The 20,648-nt window shown below is 39.0% G+C and overlaps 1 protein-coding gene across 2 annotated transcripts in view; it reads left to right on the top strand.

Annotated features, from left to right (window-relative positions):
• Positions 1–20,648, top strand: part of SUGCT (succinyl-CoA:glutarate-CoA transferase) — a 746,309-nt gene that overhangs the window by 177,276 nt on the left and 548,385 nt on the right. For both annotated transcript variants that reach the window (XM_003268972.3, XM_012496977.2), the window contains exon 9: positions 1,371–1,466. In XM_003268972.3, coding sequence (XP_003269020.2) covers positions 1,371–1,466 — 96 coding nt within the window. The remainder of the gene's footprint in view (positions 1–1,370; positions 1,467–20,648) is intronic.

Here is a 20,648-nt window from a genome sequence, read left to right as displayed (position 1 = left end):
GCTCCATGGTTCAAATGCCCAAGACCAGATGGAAGTCCAGAAGTGGATGACTCAAAGTTTATTAGTTTTGCCACCTGGGCTGTACAGCCAAACCAGCTGCCACAGGCAGTTCCAATTTTGACAGAGCAGTAAATGAACATAAAAGTGAGTTTAAGTCTCAAGAATAAAGTAAAGGAGAATGGCTGCAGCAGCAAGGTGATTCATCCAGGCTGAGTTCTATTGATACTTCTTGTAGGAAGCACAGCTGCTGTACTAGGTAGGGGGCAAGAAAAGGCCTGAAAAATCATGCCTTGAGTTGTTCCAGGAGCCAATCTCAATTTGGGGTATGTTTTAATGACTGGCTTGGTAGGTTTTCCAATCGCATCTGACGATCTAGAAAGGGAAAAACAAGCCGATGCTATATCATGATTATGTCATATGGCCTGAACCACTTTTTATTCTTTTCTGGAATCCATGGAAAATCATTTGATCACCTCCTTTCCATAGTTCTGTGGTGGTGGAGCCATAAGTATTCATTGGAACATAAGATCCTTGTGGCAGATCACCAGGAATCAATTCATTATCTTCATATTATTGTCATATTGAGTTGAACTATTGTAGATTTGTCAAGATCTGTCCATGAAATACTACAGTAGTCAGAAATTGACTTTAAGGTTTTGGATGACCCCTTTAATAGATCTGCAGTTCTCAAAAATTGAATTGAGTATGACAGTGAGCACATGGGGCTAGGAACAAATTGGGAGAGGTACAGTAATGTTTCTTTAAATGAGGATGATTCACTAATTAATTTTAAAAAGTCAAATAATCTTGATCTTTTGTGTCAGAATGCTTTGGGCAGAAAGTAGCAGAAAACCTGGCTAAACTGACTTAAATAAAATGGAGGTTTGTTATTATTACTTTTCTGTGTCATCAGAAATTTAGAGGAATGTGGTTCCTGGCTTTGGTTCATCTACTCATTGATGACACAGGCTCTCTTTATGTTATCTTGATGCAAAATAAAAGGAGATACATGCAGAGAGGAAAAAAATGTACGAGTTGCTGATGTATATTGCCATGGGTTTGAGGATAAAGGCCGGACCACGGTTCCATCTGCTTGGTCAACCTCTGCTTTCAGATAATCTTTTTAGGGGTTGAACATTTATGTATTTATATTTCTCAATTGACTATTACTTAGTCTCATGCAATAATGTAATACCGTTCTTCATTTGTGTGATAAAAGTACAAATGCCTGTATATTTTCTAACTTGATGGACAGGTTTTTTTCTTCTACAATGAGATGAAGTGAAATTACTTTCATAATATAACATTCTCTTTATGAGTATAGATAAACTAGCTGTTCTATTTTATTTATTTACTTTTTCTCCTGGTAGGTGGCGTGTTTGTCTCACATAGCTGCAAATTATCTTATTGGTCAAAAGGAAGCAAAACGTTGGGGTACAGCTCATGGCAGTATTGTTCCTTACCAGGTAAGACTACAGCAGTCTAGGGTTGGGCTGTTGTAATTTGCAGTTTTATCTGATGTGTTTTTGGAAAATGATTTCTTTTTATACACAAATCCTTCAGCTTTTTTTTTTTTAATGTATCTGTGTCTGGCTATAACAAGGTTCTGTTGTTCACTTCAAGTTCTGTTTTGCATATTTCTTCATCAGAAAGAGATTAGTAACAGGACCCTTAAACAGATCAAAGGAACTCGCTGAAAGTAAGTGACTTTTGGGCTCATACGATGGTTTTCTTTTTTTTTTTTTCCACCTAAAAGAGGCACTGACTGTAGCCATTTTATAAACCATGATTTGTTAACCATGTCAGTTATAAAACAAATGTTACCTACCCCATCTGACAATAATATTTTCACAGGATTGAAGTAAAATGAAAATTTGCGTGTGATGGTTCTTCATTTTTGGAACAAAGCAGATGGCTCAGGAGCTGCTGTTCTTTATTAAGTGTCTAAACTTGTCCTTAGAAATTCTTGACTTTGGCTAGTGTAAATGAATATGTGAAGTGACTGTGATCTTTCAAAAATAAAATTCAAAACAAAACCTAGCTCTTCTTCCAATCTCTAACCTTTGTTTGGTCCAGTTGCACCATATGTTGTTGTATTTATTAATGTATCTGTATATCTTCTGTACTCTATTGCAAGCTCTTAAGAGTAGAGGTGACTTTTTCATCATTGTATGTCTTCTCACAATCAATGGAAGCACATGTTAGGTACTATATACATATCTGTGGAATGAATGAGTGAATTTTACTGGAGTCATTTCAATGTTAGTGCTCTTGGGAGAAAACAAAAAAGTCAGCATTTTTCATTTGCCAGGAAATTCATCAACCCTGCTAATCATCCTTTTAGCTTTTAGACATTATTTCCTTGGGCAAAACTAGTTTCTTTTCCATTTTTTAAAATCAGAATTTGAGGAAAGCACTGACCCAATATGAACCTAGGATTCTTCCCTCTCTGTTTATATTCATGGCCCTTTACCTGAGGCATTACTATGATTTCACTGTAGAACTGCTTTTCAACACATTGAGTTGATCTTTAGGTGTAATTACAGTTGTGGAGGTGTTTTCTCCAGTTCTTCCCCTTTGTCTCCACCATTGGTTTTATGACCACCATTAATGACATTTTGCCTCCCCACTTCCTAGCCCTTTGTGACTGACCCTATACTTCTAACCAGACCTGCTTCATTTCACAGAAGTCATTACATTTTTGAATTGGTTAGAGATCATCAGATTTAGTCTTCTTGTTTTTCAGATAAGAAATCTGATACCTAGATTGGGCAGATGAACTCCAACTGTGGTGCCCTGCCTCCTTGTTGAGTATTCTTTCACATTCTGCTACCTTTGATAAGAAAAGGTGATTTCAGTTCCCTTCATCAACTCTACCCCTATCAAGGGTCTCCATCAAACTTGCTCCTAGGTCAAAGGTCTGATCAACTAAATTTATACTTGTCATTGATAATGGAGGTCTTTCTCAAGGGTATTTTAACAGAGAACAATGTTGGAATCTATGGGAAATCATCTCAAATAATGGAAGTCTGGCTTTCAATCTTTATTTATTTATTTATTTAGAGACAGAGTCTTGCTCTGTTGCCTATGTGGGAGTGCAGTGGCACGATCTCAGCTCCCTGCAACCTCTGCCTCCCAGGTTCAAGCAATTCTTCTGCCTCAGCCTCCTGAGTAGCTGGGACTACCGGCATGTGCCACCACGCCTGGCTAAATTTTGTATTTTTAGTAGAGACAGGGTTTCACCATGTTGGCCAGACTGGCCTCGACCTCCTGACCTCAAGTGATCCGCCTGCCTCGTCCTCCCAAAGTGCTGGGATTACAGGCATGAGCCACCATGCCTGGCCTGGCCTTCAGCGTTTTATGTACGTGAAGAAAGCATTCCTGAGTTGGAAGGTTCTCTAGTGTAATTCCAAATCCCATCACATAGGTAGGTGTTCACTACGTTCAAGCATAAAGTTTGTAGTTTATTTTTTGCTCATTTAAAAAATGGAATGTCATTTTAAAAAGCTTTATGTAGACCTCAGCTATTCCTTCTGGGCATGTGCACCTAGAGTTCTGGCACCCTGGGTATGCCCTCAATTATTTCACTATGTGATGAAAAGAAATTCAGAATCTTGGCTTTTATTTTGGAAAGTAAAAGACATGGGATTTTTTTTTTCTCTTTCTGTCTGTGTGTGTATCTGTGTCTGTGTTTGTCTGTTCTTCAATGATAGAAATTTACTTTTCCTGTTGAATTGTGCCATTCACATAAAATGGATAGTATACTTATTTGATTTTAGTTGATTGCAGCTTTATTATCTGTAAGAAATAAGAAATCTACCAGGTTATTTCCTCAAGAGCCCAGAATTAATCTGTTTCCTCTTCCCAAGAACTAGTTCAGCACTGTGATTAAGGAATAAATGCAAATTTAGCCGAAATGAAACTAGCATACAAAGATGGGTCCTAGATATGCTTAGAGACCCTGGTCTGTTTTCAATTTTAAAAATAGATTGGGGGAATATTTTTGTGGGTGAATGCCAGGATAATTATAATTCAGTTTTCTGTAATAATTACAGAAAACTTTGCATCTAAGTTGAGTTGTCTGAGTTTTGCACTGTCTATAATGGAAGACTCTGATGGTCACAGGAGTTACTTTTGGTGCCTAGCTCACTCTTCTCCATTCTTGTTGAACCCTATCTGAAAGATTGTATACCTCAAATGCATGGCATGTAAATTTCAGAAAAGTAGTGATCTTGTTTTGTGTGTTATTTTATAAGCATGCAGTTCTTAACTTCTCAGATTGATTATCCACTCATGCCCTTTTCTTCCCTATTCTTTGGCTGCCAGCTTTTTAAGATTAAGAAAGTTAGACAAACGTAGACAGAGCTGAGATAATTTTGCTACTTGTTGAACATGTTGGTGGATGCTTTTCTGAGAATTCAGATATTTATGTATTTATTTATTATTTATGAGACTGGTTCTCACTTTGTCGTCCAGGCTGGAGTGCAGTGGTGTGATCATAGCTTACTGCAGCCTCGACCTTTTGGGCTCAAGTGTTCCTAGTAGCTGGGATACCAAGTAGCGGAGACTATAGACACGAGCCACAGTGTCTGGCAGGTTTCAGATTTTTAAAAAGAAGTTTTAGATTTCACTGCTTCTTTTGTTCCCATTTCTAGTGGACCCTGCCACAGAGAAGCACTTAGCCTAAGGGATTAATAGTTACATAATATTTGTTAATTTTTTTTTTTTTTTTTTTGAGATAGAGTCTCGCTCTATCACCCAGGCTGGAGTGCAGTGGCGCGATCTTGGCTTGCTGCAACCTCCACCTCCCAGGTTCAAGCTATTCTCCTGCCTCAGCCTCCTGTAGCTGGGATAACAAGCATAAACCAAAACGCCCGGCTAGGTTTTGTATTTTTAGTAGAGGTGGGGTTTCTCCATGTTGGCCAGGATGGTCTCAAATGCCCGACCTCAAGTGATCTGGCTGCCTCGGCCTCCCAAAGTGCTGGGATTACAGGCATAAGCCTGTAATATTTTTAATGCATAGATATGTTTCCCAGTCCTTAAACAATTATACTTAAAGACAGTAGGCTCTTAGAGACGGGAGAGGAGGGTGCAGAGAAAGCAGATAGCTGGTCTTCAAAAAGAATATATTTTATTAGGTAACATAGTTGTCAGTGGGGCCACTGCCCTTTACATACATGCCCAACATGGTAATTCTTTTAATTTCATAGCCTGCATCTATCTAAAACTCTCGCCCAAATTTCGTCAACCTTCTAGGAACCTTCATTTCCATGTCCTCCTTTGCTTCGGACCCACACTGACCTCTACCTGTCTCCAATATCATAGAAGATCCATTCACAAATACACTCACAAGGACAGGTGATACTGAATATAGTGGAAAAAAAATGGAGTTTTTATTTACTTATTTTAAAATTAGATTTTAGAGCATACAAGTGCAGGTTTGTTACATGCAAATATTATGTAGTGGTGAAGCCTGGGCTTTTAGTGCAGTCATCACCCAAATAGTGTATGTCATATCCAATAGGTAATTTCTCCTCCCTCACTCCCCTTCCACCTCCCATATTTTTGAGTCTCCAGTGTCTATTATTCCACTCTCTATGTCCATGGGTACATGTTATTTAGCTCCCACTTATAAAAGAGAACATGCAGCATTTGACTTGCTGTTTCTTTTTCTTTTCTTTTTTCTTTCTTTTTTTTTTTTTTTTTGAAGTGGAGTCTCACTCTGTCACCCAGGCTGGAGTGTAGTGGTGCGATCTCGGCTCGCTGCAACTTCCGCCTCCCTGGTTCAAGTGATTCTCCCCCCTTGGCCTCCTGAGTAGCTGGGATTACAGGCAAACACCACCACACCTGGCTAATTTTTTATATTTTTAGTAGACAGGGTTTTGCCATGCTGGCCAGGCTGGTCTCAGACTCCTGACCTCAAGTAATCTGCCCACCTCGGCCTCCCAAAGTGCTGGGATTATGGGCATGAGCCACTGTGCCCAGCCATTTTTGTTTTGCTTTGTTTTGTTTTGACAGAGTCTTGCTCTGTTGCCGAGGCTGGAGTGTAGCGCTGTCTCAGCTCACTGCAACCTCTGCCTACCGAGTTCAAGTGATTGTCCTGACTCAGCCTCCCAAGTAGCTGGGACTATAGTCCTGTGCCACCATGCCTGGATAGTTTTTGTATTTTTAGTAGAGATGGGGTTTCACCATGTTGGCTGGGCTGGTCTCGAACACCTGACCTCAGGTGATCCACCCATCTTGGCCTCCCAAAGTGCTGGGATTCCAGGCGCGAGCCACCGTGCCCAGCCTGACTTGATGTTTCTGAGTTATTTCACATAAGATCATGGCCTCCAATTCCATCCATGTTGCTGCAAACGATATGATTTTACTCTTGTTTTATGTCTGAGTAGTATTCCACGGTATAGATATACCACATTTTCTTAATCCAGTCCATTGTTGACAGGCATTTAGGTTTATTCCATGATTTTGTTATTGTGAATATTGCTGTGATAAACATATGAATGCAAGTATCTTTTTGAAATCTTGATTTTTTTTCCTTTGGGCAGGTATCCAGTAGTGGGATTGCTGGATTGAATGGTAGTTCTATTTTTTAGTTCTTTGAGAAATCTCTATACTGTTCTCCATAGAAGTTGTACTAATTTACATTCACACCAACAGGGTATAAGCATTCTCTTTTCTCCATGTCCTCACCATCTGTTCTTACATTTTAAGAGCCGTGTTTTTTTTTATAGATGAAATGTACCCAGTCTTACAACAGGAGGCCTCACCTTTCTAACCATATCCTTTGATTATTACCAGGGAGTTTCACTGTCCTGAATAGCATAAGAATCTCCCCATCTTCTGCCTCTCTCTCTCTCTCTCCCTTCTCCTTTCTGGCTTCAGAAGTCCCTTGTCTCTCTTCTCCTTTTCAAGAGCAATGAATTTCTCTAGTCTTCTATGAGTTTTTATGCTCTCTAGTGCAGGCACAGTCTTTGTGCCCACAGATCTTTGGGTAGCTACCACTATACTAAGTGCTTAATGATTTAATTTTGATATACAGTGAATCCCTTCCCAAGGGGCAAGCTGATGTGAGGATCTAATAGAAGCCCACCAGACTGTGTTTCTGATGAGACCATCTGTCCCCCCAGCTCATTCCTTTGGCAGCAGGAATTGAGAGAGCTCACAGTTTATTGTGCTGCTGGTAAAACCACGACTCTTTCAGCTATAGTGCTGCCCTCATGACAGGGTAAATTGCCCAAGAGGCCAGTCTTGAGAATAACACTATAACCTTTCCTTAAAAAGACTACCAGAGCCAGTCATGGTGGCTCACGCCTGTAATCCCAGCACTACTGATGTGGGAGGATTGTTTGAACTCAGGAGTTTGAGACCAGCCTGGGCAACATAGTGAGACCCTGTCTCTCAAATAAAAAAGAAGAAGAAACCAGGCGTGATGGCACAAGCCTGTGGTCCCAGCTACTGTGGAGGCTGAGGTGGGAGGATTACTTGAGCCTCCCATCTGACTTGGAGGGTTGAGGCTGCAGTGAGCTGTGATTGCACCACAGTACTCTAGTCTGAGTGACAGAGCAAGACCCTGTCTCAAATAAAATAAAATAAAATAAAATAAAATAAAATAAAATAAATAAAATAATACTGTCAGAATGAGTCCCATCACTCCTTATACCCATTTGCCTCAATTACAACCAGAACTCCAAGCCTTTTGGCCATCTGTTATCACCTAGACTATTTTCCCATATGGCTCTGTTAATCTCTCTTCTTTTGACCCAGTCATTTCTCCTGTCATCAGCCTTGGTGGCTGTAAAATCCACATAAAGGACCCTTGCAACAGTCCACCCTCTCCTTTCTTTAACCTCTCCTCTCTTGTAGTGATCCTTTTCTGTTCTCACTTGGCTGCCACTCCCATTCACTTGGTGTTTCTCATAGTTTAAAGTGCATGTGAATCATTTGGATGTCTTGTTAAGATGCAGATTCTGTTTCAAGGTGATGTTGATGTTGTTAGTAGGAGCACTCGGTTTCCAGATCTAGAATGTATTATTATCATTATTTTTTTAGAGACAGAGTCTCTCTCTGTTGTCCAGGCTGGAGTAGTGGTATGATCATAGCACATTGCAGTCTCAAACTCAAGCAAACCTCCCACCTCAGCCTCCCGAGTAATAGCTGGGACCACAGGCACACACCACCATGCCCAGCTATTTAAAAATTTTTTTTTAGAGACAGGGTCTCATCATCTTGCCCAGGCTGGTCTTGAACTACTGGACTTAAGTGATCCTCCCACCTTGACCTCCCAAAGTGCTGAGATTACAGCTGTGAGCCATTGCTTTCGGCCTTAGACTATTATTATCAATGATTACACTTTTGCCTTTATATTCAACTGGCAAAATCCCAGTGCGGATAGACTTAATAGTTCATCTATTCCTGGCCTGCAGTCAAGTGGTGGATATGGTCAGAAGAAAATATGCTACTTTGCTGATGATCTCCCTCCCAATCCATGGCCATCTTTCTCAAGTGGCCCCTCAGGCTTACCCAGAAATCCTGCCACCTTTACCTAGGTAATTTATTTTCTCCCCCTCTGAGATGACTACCTCACACATTCTCTTCTCTAAGATCTTTCCATCTCTCCTCATCCTTAAAGACTTTGTCTCTTATTCCACTTAAAATTAATGCAATCAGAAGAGAACTACCTTATCTTTTCTCTACTATACCTCCCAAACTCTTGCATTTGAACCTATATGTAGATCACTGCATTCCTTCCTGTCACAAGAGAGAAAGTGTCCCTTTCCATATTTTGCCTAAGGGCACTGCGTCTGCATTTTATGTCCTCTATCACCTGTATTATACTTCATAGGATAAGCAGATGATTATGTGTGTATATATGTATATATATATATATATATTTTTTTTTTTTTTTTTAAGACAGAGTCTTGCTCTGTTGCCCAGGCTGGAGTGCAGTGGTGCTATCTCAGCTCACTTCAACCTCCACCTCCCAGGTTCAAGCAGTTCTTGTGCCTCAGCCTCCCAAGTAGCTGGGATTACAGATGTACACCACCACACCCGGCTAATTTTTGTATTTTTAATAGAGATGGGGTTTCACTATGTTGGCCAGGCTGGTCTTGAACTCCTGACCTCAGGTGATCCACCTGCCTCGGCCTCCCAAAGTGCTGGGATTACAGGCATAAGCCACCAAAAAAAAAAAAAAAGCCCACCAACCTTTCTTTGATTCCTAAGCAATGTCTTTTTCAAATACTATCCTATTTCTGCATGTGCTACTATACAGGACTCTTCCAAAAAATTTTGGGTAATTGCTGGATGGAAGCCCTCTACTGTCTATTCTATGATGTGGTCTGTGCTTTGCAGACCAGTGGGAGACCCCAGGAGTTCAGGTGGTATGCAATAGCTAGGGGTGGTTGACTTTCTGAGTAGTTCATTAATGATAATTCTTTTTTTATGCTCTTTCATGAGCCTTTCAATGGGAATTTTCCTTTAAATGTCCTGATAATTCACATGGTAATTTCTTCTAAACTTTTCTTCTGAAGTAGCTTCTAACTCAAGAGGTTGAGGAAAACAATTATTTATATGATTAAATAAAATAACATCTTCCTTGTTCCAGTTTGGGCTTATTCAATGAAGGAGTAGAGCAGGAAGCTGTGCTATGTTATTTCTGGTGGGGACATTATACTGTATATTTAATTTGGCAGAAGCAGAGACTCAGACAGGCAGTAAATTCCAAGTTTGAAGATATGCAGTACTTTGCTATCATTCCTTAGAAAAATGTCAAAGTGCTGTTAAATCATGGCAGATTAGGTAACATTGGGAATCTTTTTTTTTTTCTTAAACCCATGTTAAGGATTTTTTTTTAAAAAGTCAAAATGTAAATAATATACATCTGTCTCTTCTTGTGTGACTTTTTATTTATTTATTTTACCATAGTCACACTAAGGCACTAAAATGTGAAGGTATAAACAGGCATATAATTCTATCACATGTTTAAAATAATTGTTGTATTAGTGATAACAGTAATAATAATCATGCTGGTTACCACTGGACATGTACTATGTAGCTGGGAGATATATGTATACATATATGTATATATGTATTTATAAAATTTTTGCTTATTCTTCTTTAGTTTGATGAAAGGGAAGCCTAGAGACATTAAGCAGTTATGTTCTAGAATAAATAAGAGCCATGGATTTAAGTTTTTTTTTTTTTTTTTTTTTTTTTTTTTTTTTTTTTTTTTTACTAGTCTCCTCTCCTCCTCCCCCCCCCCCCCCTCCCCCTCCCTCCCCCCCCCCCCCCTAATTTTTTATTTTTTAGAATTTAATTTTTTATGTATACCATGTATTATTACATGGGATTTAAGGTTTTAAAACTTGTTTCTATTTGTGACCAGCCTGGCCAACCTGGTGGAACCCCGTCTCTACTAAAAAATACAAAAATTAGCTGGGCGTGGTGGTGTGTGCCCGTAATCCCAGCTACTCGGGAGGCTGAGGCAGGAGAATCACTTGAAACTGGGAGGTGGTGGTTGCAGTGAGCCGAGATTGCACCATTGCACTCCAGCCTGGGCAACAAGAGCAAAACTCCATCTCAAAACAAAATGAAACAAACAACAACAAAAAAACAAAAACAAACATTTCTGACTGTATCCAAACTAAGCTGGATACATTGTGGATGTGTGTCTTTTTTTTTTGGCAGATTCTAGAATTCTTCTAATCCGTTTCCATTATCTCTTTACCAAATGTGAAATTTATTATGATTCTAGTGGGTACCAAACCTAATAGCTGGCCTTGCTACAGAAGTATCTTTGAATTATGAGCTGTAGGGCAAGTGTAGGTTTCCCCCTACCATGGTTTCAGTACATTGCTTTCAAATGACTCTTGACAAACCAATTAAAAACTAATTTCTTGAGTCCCCTGTGGGGTAGGCAGTGTTTTAGTCCTGAAAGCCTCCAAATGAAGAAGAACTGGGCCCTTGATTTCAAGGGACTCAAAGGCAATATAGCAGGCAAAGTTGGGAGAACTTGAGCTTTGGGGTCAGACAGGCCTGGAGAATTAAAAGAGATCATTGTACTAAGTGTTTTGTGCAGCATCTGACTCTAGTAAGCCCTCAATAAAAGGTGGCTCCTGTTATTATTGGTGTGTTGAACTAATAATTATAGCTTTTGTGAATAATAGTTTCTATGAAATAGTCTCTATGAAAACTACCCATAGAAGCTTAGGGGCAGAGTAAATAAATAAACAGAGCTGAATTTCTTTCTTAAACTTTATGGGATTTTTAGCTTAATGTCTTCTCATTTTTTAGAGAAGGAAAGAGGGCAACACGCTGTGGTAATTTTGTTTTAAAAAAACTCTTCTTAGAACTTTTTCAGAAGTTGTAGCCTTCAGCTCATTGTCCAAATATAACATTATTAAAATTAATAGAGTTTGAGGAGAATCATGTATGGCAACATCACTCAGTTGTTAAAGGGAGTAAGGCTTCTAGTTTATTGAATGGTTTAATTAATTGAGATTGGGTATAGATTCATACTTAACAAAAGGAACCATGACAAAAATGATTTTCAGGAGTCATCTCTGAGAAGCCCACAAGATGGGAACCTACCTTTATAAAAAATATATACTCACCTTTGTAAGAGCAAAAAATTGTGGAGACTTTTCTTTTGGTTTTAAAAAGTGAAGGAAATAGAATATTTTAAACGCTTGTTTTTATAACCTTAAAATTGCAAAGAATGTCGATAATGCTTACCCATTAAAAAATATTTGGAGATTTATTGGGAACGAAAGAGTAGGTGATAGCAAATACATTAGATTACGTTTCAGAGGCTTCTACAAACTTTTGATTAATTAGCACTGACAAGTTAGAATATTCAAAAGTTGGTTTTCTGGTAAATTAAGGCATGGATTGTATGAACCCCCAGCCCCTTTAGTTCTAAGGTTTTTGGCCAGGTAGCTTTTGAATATTTGCCTTAATGCTTGTGTATGCCTTGATCCGTACAGATTTGGGATTCTTGTTAAAGCAAAACCAAATCTTTTGTTTGAAGATCCTGGTTACTTTGGAACCAGTTGGCCAGGAGGTTGCCACAGTCTGAAGAATATAGGTCACTGGGCAGTCCAGGAGCAGGTAAAATTAAGGCAGATGTGCCAGCTACTGGCATAATAGCTGCCACCCTCTGGACTACTTCTTAGAAAAGATTTGGCTGTCTTTGCTTTAAAACAAAATTTCTGAAGTTAACGTAAATAAGGTAACATGATGTCCAAGGGTAACTATTACACAAAGAATAAATGCACTTACACCTGTTCAAAGACTGTTATGATTTTTTAAACTCAGAATTCCCTCTAATTGACATATAGTGTTTTAAATGTGTTTCGCTAAGAGGTAAAATAGAAGGTGGTGCAAGGAAAGTAAAAGTAATAAATGTCTAATTCCTTTAGGATTTTTTCAGCTTTTCTTGTATTCTTAATATACGTGCAGAACTAATGTGTTTTTATATTTTCTATGCCTAACATATTTGGCTAAAATTATCTAAAAGAATCAAAGGCCATTTTGAATATTCAGTTATTAGTCCTGTTAATATTATCTTAATCATTGTAATAATTATCAGATGTAACATTTATGAATACTATGTGTTATTAAATATCTTACATATATTAAATCAATATTTACAATAGCTCTTAAAATAGTTATTGCTATTATCTCCACTTTCATGTGTGGAAACTGAGGCATAGAGAGTTTAGATAACTTGTTCAGGGTCACAGGTCCATGGTGTAACTGGGATTCTAACTGAGGCAGGGGGACTTGAGCCCATTGTACTGTATAGGCAGATGATACAATGCTGCATGTTTAGTTTCATTTTCTATCTTTATCCTACTTTTGAGAAATAATTATGTGACCTTTTCCTCTACATAATTTCCCCTTTAGGACTGCCAAGAGCAATTGAAGAGGTATAAACAATTCTGTTGTTTACTCATCATAGGGATCCTTATTTATGACTTAAAAGCAAATTTCCTTCAGGAAATCAGGTTGTACATCTTTTGAATAAATCCTTTGGTCGCATATGCTAAAATTGTATTAGGATCATAAGTAAGTGATGGTATAGTGAAGCAACTCTACCTATTAATATTTCCATCTATTTAATGACAACAGTACTGTCCTTGAGCAATATAGGAGTTGGGGATGGTTTTAGCTGTTGTGAGACTCATCGTTTCTGGTTTTCAAACTGTATTTCTGGAGGTTGGTAGGGTGGGGACAGAGCTGGGATGGGAAGGAATATTTGGGACATGAGGAGGAGTATTCCAGGCCTAGGGAGGAGGATAGCCTGGGTAGAAACCAAGTAGACAGTTTTCTAAGTATTCCCACCCCATTTCAACCAGAACAATTCCACCTTCTGGTAGTTTTTTGAAACAGGGGTTCCACTGCTTAAAACTCATTACTTGTCCTAGATCTATCATCTTGTACTGAAGGACTTTATTGAACAAGAAAGTGGGTTTTATACATGTGTATGTGTGTGTATGTGTGTGTATGTGTGTATGTATGTGTGTGTATGTGTATGTGTATGTATTTTGGAGAAAAGAGACTGATTTCCTTCAGTGCTGGAAATCATTGTTGTCATTCCTAGAACTGTGGACCTAAAACCAAAGAATGGGTTCAAATCTACCCAAGGTGGAGGCCTAGGTGGGAGGAGTTTGGGTGAGGCCTGGCATAGGTCCTCTTTGAAGGGACACACACATTACCTCACAGCTAAGAGTCTAGCCTGGTGGCTCTGTGTGGAGGTCAGGGCTCTTTAGCTCAAATCACACAGGACTAGTTTATGGAAACAGTTGGATTCGCATGTAGTTACATGTCTTGTTTTGTTCCTAGGGGTGTCCAGTGCAAATCTTGTTGAAATTCTGAGTAGCTGTGCTTAGCACCAATACAGTACCCTGATAGATCTCAGTTCAGGTGCAGACTGCCTGGGGGGAAAATAACTGAGTTCTGATATGGTACCAATTACCATTCTAGTTTAATATCAGGCAAATAATATAATAATGGTAGAAAGCCTGTAAGATGTTAAGTACCGAAGTGAATCTATACTGGAGACTTGAACAAATCATGTTCATGTATAAGTATGGCTGGTTCTGGCATTTAGGAAAAGGAGTACTGCTTCAGGGGCCCTGCCCAGACAGAAAATGGTATATGTGCATGCTGAGTGGTGCTAGTGAAATAGGAACATTATACAAAATTATATTAGTAATTCATTTGGCCTATTTTTCACCTGGAAAGTATTTACTCTCAAGTGCCCCTTCCTCCTCCTCTCCTGAGGGTGAAAGCAGGTGCAAAATGCTCTAGGTCCTAGTGACTCTGAGTAGTCTATGGAGTGGCAGCATTGGCATCACCTGGAAGTTGGAAGTAATAGATTCATTCCAATGAACCAGAATCTGCATTTTAACAAGATGTTAAAAGGTGATTTGTTTTCCTTAGACCCTTGTTGTCATTCTAAGATGAGTCCACTAGATGTCACTCTTGTAACCTGGTAACGGGACAGGATTTTTCAATGGGGATTTGCAAGAATCCCTGAACATGATCATATTATTAGATGATTTCCTCCCCATCCTTAGAGCTACTGATATACACATTGATTATTTAAGGTAAAACTATCATTCTCTATGGTTCAAACTCCTGGAGAGAGATTCTTGGGAATGATTTCCATTTTTTTTTGGATTGGCACTCCTGCCTACTGTCTTCCCTGTTGCATGGATTAGTCTGTCATTATATAACCTCAGCAGAGAATACGCTGCAGATGCTGTGACAGGCTCACTGAGAGAACAGCATCCTGGGCTTCTGAGCACGGCAACACAGAATAAACATACAGATTTGATCTCCATAGAAATTATTGAGAACAGAAAGGAAGCAAGGCTGTATCCTGAAATTAGCATCAGCCTCTAAGATGTGATTGTTGGAGGAAGTGCTGACCTTTCTGAGTGTGTGAGGTGTCTCAAGGGTAGTTTTATAAAGAAGATTGAGTCTGCTTAGAAAATAATGTCCCAAATGTAATCTTGTAGGGAGTTAGTTTCAGCCATGAAGATGAATATAGGGACATTTACAGGTAAAGTAATATCCTGAGGGAGAAGATATACATTTAGAGATGTATGAGGTTCCTAGGAAAGGTCCTGTTAACAACTGGTTAGGTCTGCGTATTAGGAGAGAAGGGTGAAGAGGGTAAGGACTATGCTTTAGAAGATTCGATTTTTTTTTTTTTTTTTGCCGGATGCTTAGCTTGAGAAAAGTTAGTTCTTGAAAGAAATTACCTGCTTGCAAAATGCTCCTCCAAGTCCGACATGGTTTTTCCTCTGTTTCAGTTAACAAGGGTAGCAAACAAGTCATAAAGTAGCAGGTGTTTGTGTGTGCTTGAGTGTGTTTTGTGAGTGTGTGTATTTCCTCTTCTGGATGGGGGGGCATTTACTTTATATCACTAAATGCGTGGCAAATACTTGGTTTGTGTAATTTCAGCCAAGAAAATGGTTTTATTGATGTAAAAACAATACAGTTTTAGCTTACATATAATTTTCTTTTGTTCAAATAATTAAGGTCACCATAGTAATTACTTCTAAGCTTTATGGTCTTTTCTAACATCATTTATTCTGATGCAATTCCTTATGACCAGAAACAGAATTAATTTTGAAGCATTTTAGTGAAAATCAATTTTATTTTTCTAAAACATTATCTAAAATTTAGATAATTTTTTGACTTCCCTGCACCACATTGAAAGAAGAAGAATTGTCTTGGACCACACATAAAATACAGCAACACCAAAGATAGCTGATGAGCTAAACAAGAAAATCACAACAAAATCTCATAATATTGTAAGAAAATTCATGAATTTATATTGGGCATTCAAAGCGTCCTGGGCCGCATGCGGCTTGGGGGCTGCGGGTTGGACAAGCTTGATCTAAATCATGGAAAACAAGCCTATAAAATGCCCATTCCTATTCTTAGGCACAGTCTAAACATCTACTTCTTCAGTGATAGTATTTTACACACCCATCCTCTTTACTGCTGAATTTTTTTTCCCTTTTTCTTTTCACTTGTTGCTGCTGAGACTCAACTTGCTAGAGATAGCAGCACATTTAGGTGTAGTGTTTAAAAGCATGCATGAGCTTTGGAGTCAGACAGACCTTGGCACATTGCTTCATTTCACTGATCCTTAATTTCTTCATGTATAAAATAGGTATAATACTACCTGGTGACAAGTCACAAGACAGTGCATTTAAAATATGTGGCATAGAGTCTGGCACATAGTGTATGTTCAGTAGCCGGTAGCTGTGACTGCCAGTACTACACGAGCTCAGAGACCGCAGGCCTGCTGCTGTTATCTTTATCTCCCAGCTGATAACCCAGTTCATCAACTGCCAGGAGTCCTTGTTCCTATAGGTTTTTTCCACCAGAGTGGAGCTCCAGGTCATAGAGAAGTCTTCCTTTTCCTCTGCCTGGCCAATGTGTTCATGACAATGGCGTGGGTCAGTGGGGAGCAGATTGGTAGTCTGGTAGAGGGGCAGGGAAACATGTGGATCCTAGAACAGTAACTGGGAGAGAAGTTCCACACTGAGATTCTCAATGAAAATTTCCCTCAGTGTTATAAATGGTGATCAAGCTGAATAGAATTGTTAGCACCGTTAGTGTTGTTAGTATAGCCATCTTACGGGCTGGGCCATTTAAACTGTAAATGGCATAGTCACTGATTTAAGCTTTATTTCTAAAGAGAAACAAACTCTGAGAAGCAAACTGCCAAATTCTTATTGAATGTTTGCCACATAAATTCCAGATTGTCTGTTCTTTATTATCTTTATTGCTGTGGAATGACCATTTTTGGTTCAGAGAGGACCTCTAGGCTTTGAATAGCTATGACTGGCACCTTGGGGTCACCAGAACATTACTTGGTTAGCAGCAGCCTTGGAAAACAACTTCAAGGAAGTCTGAAGAGATCTCTCATCCTGAAAACATCCTAGTAAGAATCTTTGTACTTCAATCATAAACAGCCCCATGGTTTCGCTTGATAATATGCCATTGATGAAGAATGATGGAGATTCTGATGTGACATAACCTGTATTAGTAGTGTGCTGTCTCAAATAGAAGAAGAATACAATATTAAAGAATTAAGAGCATTATGTATCTTAAAAATAAACTCATCTTTCTTGTTAGACTTTTGGAATCTGCATTGGATTTTGTTTTGTTTTGTTTTTACATAGTTAAATTTAAGATATATTTTTAGTCATTGTTTAAAATGCATCTCAAAAAACTTTAGAAGGGGTGTGGATTGTTCTTTTTTGCCTACCATGTCATTCCTGTTTCCATTGTAGGAATCAAATCAGTAAGTTCAGTCCTAGTTCAAAGAAGCTGGGAGGCAGGGAACAAAACTTATAATAGTGTTACTGTGTAGACTGCAAAAGAATCTGAGGTTTGTTCAGCAAACATAATGGTGCATTGAGGTGTTGCATTAATGTGGGGGGCCAGAAAATGAGCTCTGTGTGTAGTGAATCTGTAAGTGGCAGTTTAGGGTTTAACCCAAAAACTGGGAGAAAGTTGATAAGTGCAGAGGAAGCATGAGACCCAATTTGACACAGACCTTGCTAGGGTTATGGTGGCAGGCAGTGGAGGGAGTAGTGACAGGAGAAGAGGATTTAGTGGTGTATTGGATGAAGATGGTGTGTTGGGCATGGCAAAATCATCCATCCATCTAGACAGCAAATTAACAGTTTTGTAGAAAAGTATAGCCCCCAAGTATTTATATGCATATTAGATATATAAATGCTAAAAGTATAAAAAAAGAATGGATAGAATGATTGGTGGCAAGTAAGTATCTTGATTCCATTTTCCTTTCATAGTCTTGGTAGAAGGAGTAAATTAGTAGAAATTAATGGAAACTACTACTGCTGGGTTAGGAAATCTTTAGGAGCATCAGGGGTGGATGAAATGCTGGGATTATAACATTTTGTATACAGAATGATGAAAACAGATTGAGTATAATTAAAACGGTAAACAAAATGTATAAAATAATGCTGGACAAATATATTCTCTGTGGATGAGGAAACACATGGTTGGTATGTAATAATAATAATATATTTAGTGGCTGGGCGTGGTGGCTCACACCTGTAATCCCAGCACTTTGGGAGGCTGAGGCAGGTGGATCACTTGAGGTCAGGAGTTCGAGACCAGCCTGGCCAACATGGCGAAACCACATCTCTACTAAAAATATGAAAATTAGCCCAGTGTGGGGGCATGGACCTGTAACCCCAGTTACTTGGGAGGGTGAGCCAGGAGAATTGCTTGATCCCGGGAGGTGGAGGTTGTAGTGAGCCAAGATCACACTACTGCACTCCAGCCTGGGTGACAGGGTGAGACTGTGTCTCAAAAAAAAAAAAATATATATATATATATTTATAAAATACACACATATATATAATTTAGTGACAACATCAACCAGTGGCTCTTTTTTTTTTCAAGTTCTAGGGTACATGTGCACAACGTGCAGGTTTGTTACATATACATACATGTGCCATGGTGGTGTGCTGCATCCATTAACTCGTCATTTACATTAGGTATATCTCCTAATGCTATCCCTCCCCCCTCCCTGCACCCCACGACAGGCCCCTGTGTGTGATGTTCCCCTTCCTGTGTCCAAGTGTTCTCATTGTTCAATTCCCACCTATGAGTGAGAACATGCGGTGTTTGGTTTTTTTGTCCTTGCGATAGTTTGCTGAGAATGATGGTTTCCAGCTTCATCCATGTCCCTACAAAGGACATGAACTCATCCTTTTTTATGGATGCATGGTATTCCATGGTGTATATGTGCCACATTTTCTTAATCCAGTCTATCATTGATGGACATTTGGGTTGGTTCCAAGTCTTTGCTATTGTGAATAGTGCCACAATAAACATACGTGTGCATGTGTCTTTATACCAGCATGATTTATAGTCCTTTGGGTATATACCCAGTAATGGGATGGCTGGGTCAAATGGTATTTCTAGTTCTAGATCCTTGAGGAATTGCCACACTGTCTTCCACGATGGTTGAACTAGTTTACAGTCCCACCAACAGTGTAAAAGTGTTCCTATTTCTCCACATCCTCTCCCAGCACCTGTTGTTTCCTGACTTTTTAATGATCGCCATTCTAACTGGTGTGAGATGGTATCTCATTGTGGTTTTGATTTGCATTTCTCTGATGGCCAGTGAAGCTGAGCATTTTTTCATGTGTCTATTGGCTGAATAAATGTCTTCTTTTGAGAAGTGTCTGTTTATATCCTTTGCCCACTTTTTGAAGGGGTTGTTTTTTTCTTGTAAATTTGTTTAAGTTCTTTGTAGGTTCTGGATATTAACCCTTTGTCCAATGAGTAGATTGCAAAAATTTTCTCCCATTCTGTAGGTTGCCTGTTCACTCTGATGGTAGTTTCTTTTGCTGTGCAGCAGTTCTTTAGTTTAATTAGATCCTATTTGTCAATTTTGGCTTTTGGTGTTTTAGACATGAAGTCCTTGCCCATGCCTATGTCCTGAATGGTACTGCCTACGTTTTCTTCTAGGGTTTTTATGGTTTTAGGTCTGACATTTAAGTCCATAATCCACCTTGAATTAATTTTTGTATGAGGCATAAGGAAGGGATCCAGTTTCAGCTTTCTACATATGGCTAGCCAGTTTTCCCAGCACCATTTATCATATAGGGAATCGATTCCCCATTTCTTGTTTTTGTTAGGTTTGTCAAAGATCAGATGGTTGTAGATGTGTGGTATTATTTCTGAGGGCTCTGTTCTGTTCCATTGGTCTGTATCTCTGTTTTGGTACCAGTACCATGCTGTTTTGGTTACTGTAGCCTTGTAGTATAGTTTAAAGTCAGGTAGTGTGATGCCTCCAGCTTTGATCTCTTTGATTTAGGATTGTCTTGGCAATGCGGGCTCTTTTTTGGTTCCATATGAACTTTCAAGTAGTTTTTTCCAATTCCGTGAAGAAAGTCATTGGTAGCTTGATGGGGATGGCATTGAATCTATAAATTACCTTGGGCAGTATGGCCATTTTCATGATATTGATTCTTCCTATCCATGAGCATGGAATGTTCTTCCATTTGTTTGTATCTTCTTTTATTTCTTTGAGCAGTTGTTTGTAGTTCTCCTTGAAGAGGTCCTTCACATTCCTTGTAAGTTGGATTCCTACGTATTTTATTCTCTTTGAAGCAATTGTGAATGGGAGTTCACTCATGATTTGGCTCTCTGTTTGTCTATTATTGGTGTATAAGAATGCTTGTAATTTTTGCACATTGATTTTGTATACTGAGACTGCTGAAGTTACTTATCAGCTTAAGGAGATTTTGGGCTGAGACAATGGGGTTTTCTAGATATACAATCATGTCATCTGCAAACAGGGACAATTTGACTTCCTCTTTTCCTAACTGAATACCCTTTATTTCTTTCTCCTGCCTGATTTCCCTGGCCAGAACTTCCAACACTATGTTGAATAGGAGTGGTGAGAGAGGGCATCCCTGTCTTGTGCCAGTTTTCAAAGGCAATGCTTCCAGTTTATGCCCATTCAGTATGATATTGGCTGTGGGTTTGTCATAAATAGCTCTTACTGTTTTGAGATACATCCCATCAATACCTAATTTGTTGAGAGTTTTTAACATGAAGGGCTGTTGAAT

This window comes from Nomascus leucogenys, chromosome 17 (genome assembly GCF_006542625.1).
Source record: "Nomascus leucogenys isolate Asia chromosome 17, Asia_NLE_v1, whole genome shotgun sequence".
Taxonomy (NCBI): Eukaryota; Metazoa; Chordata; class Mammalia; order Primates; family Hylobatidae; genus Nomascus; species Nomascus leucogenys.
This window is presented reverse-complemented; position numbering and strand designations above follow the sequence as displayed.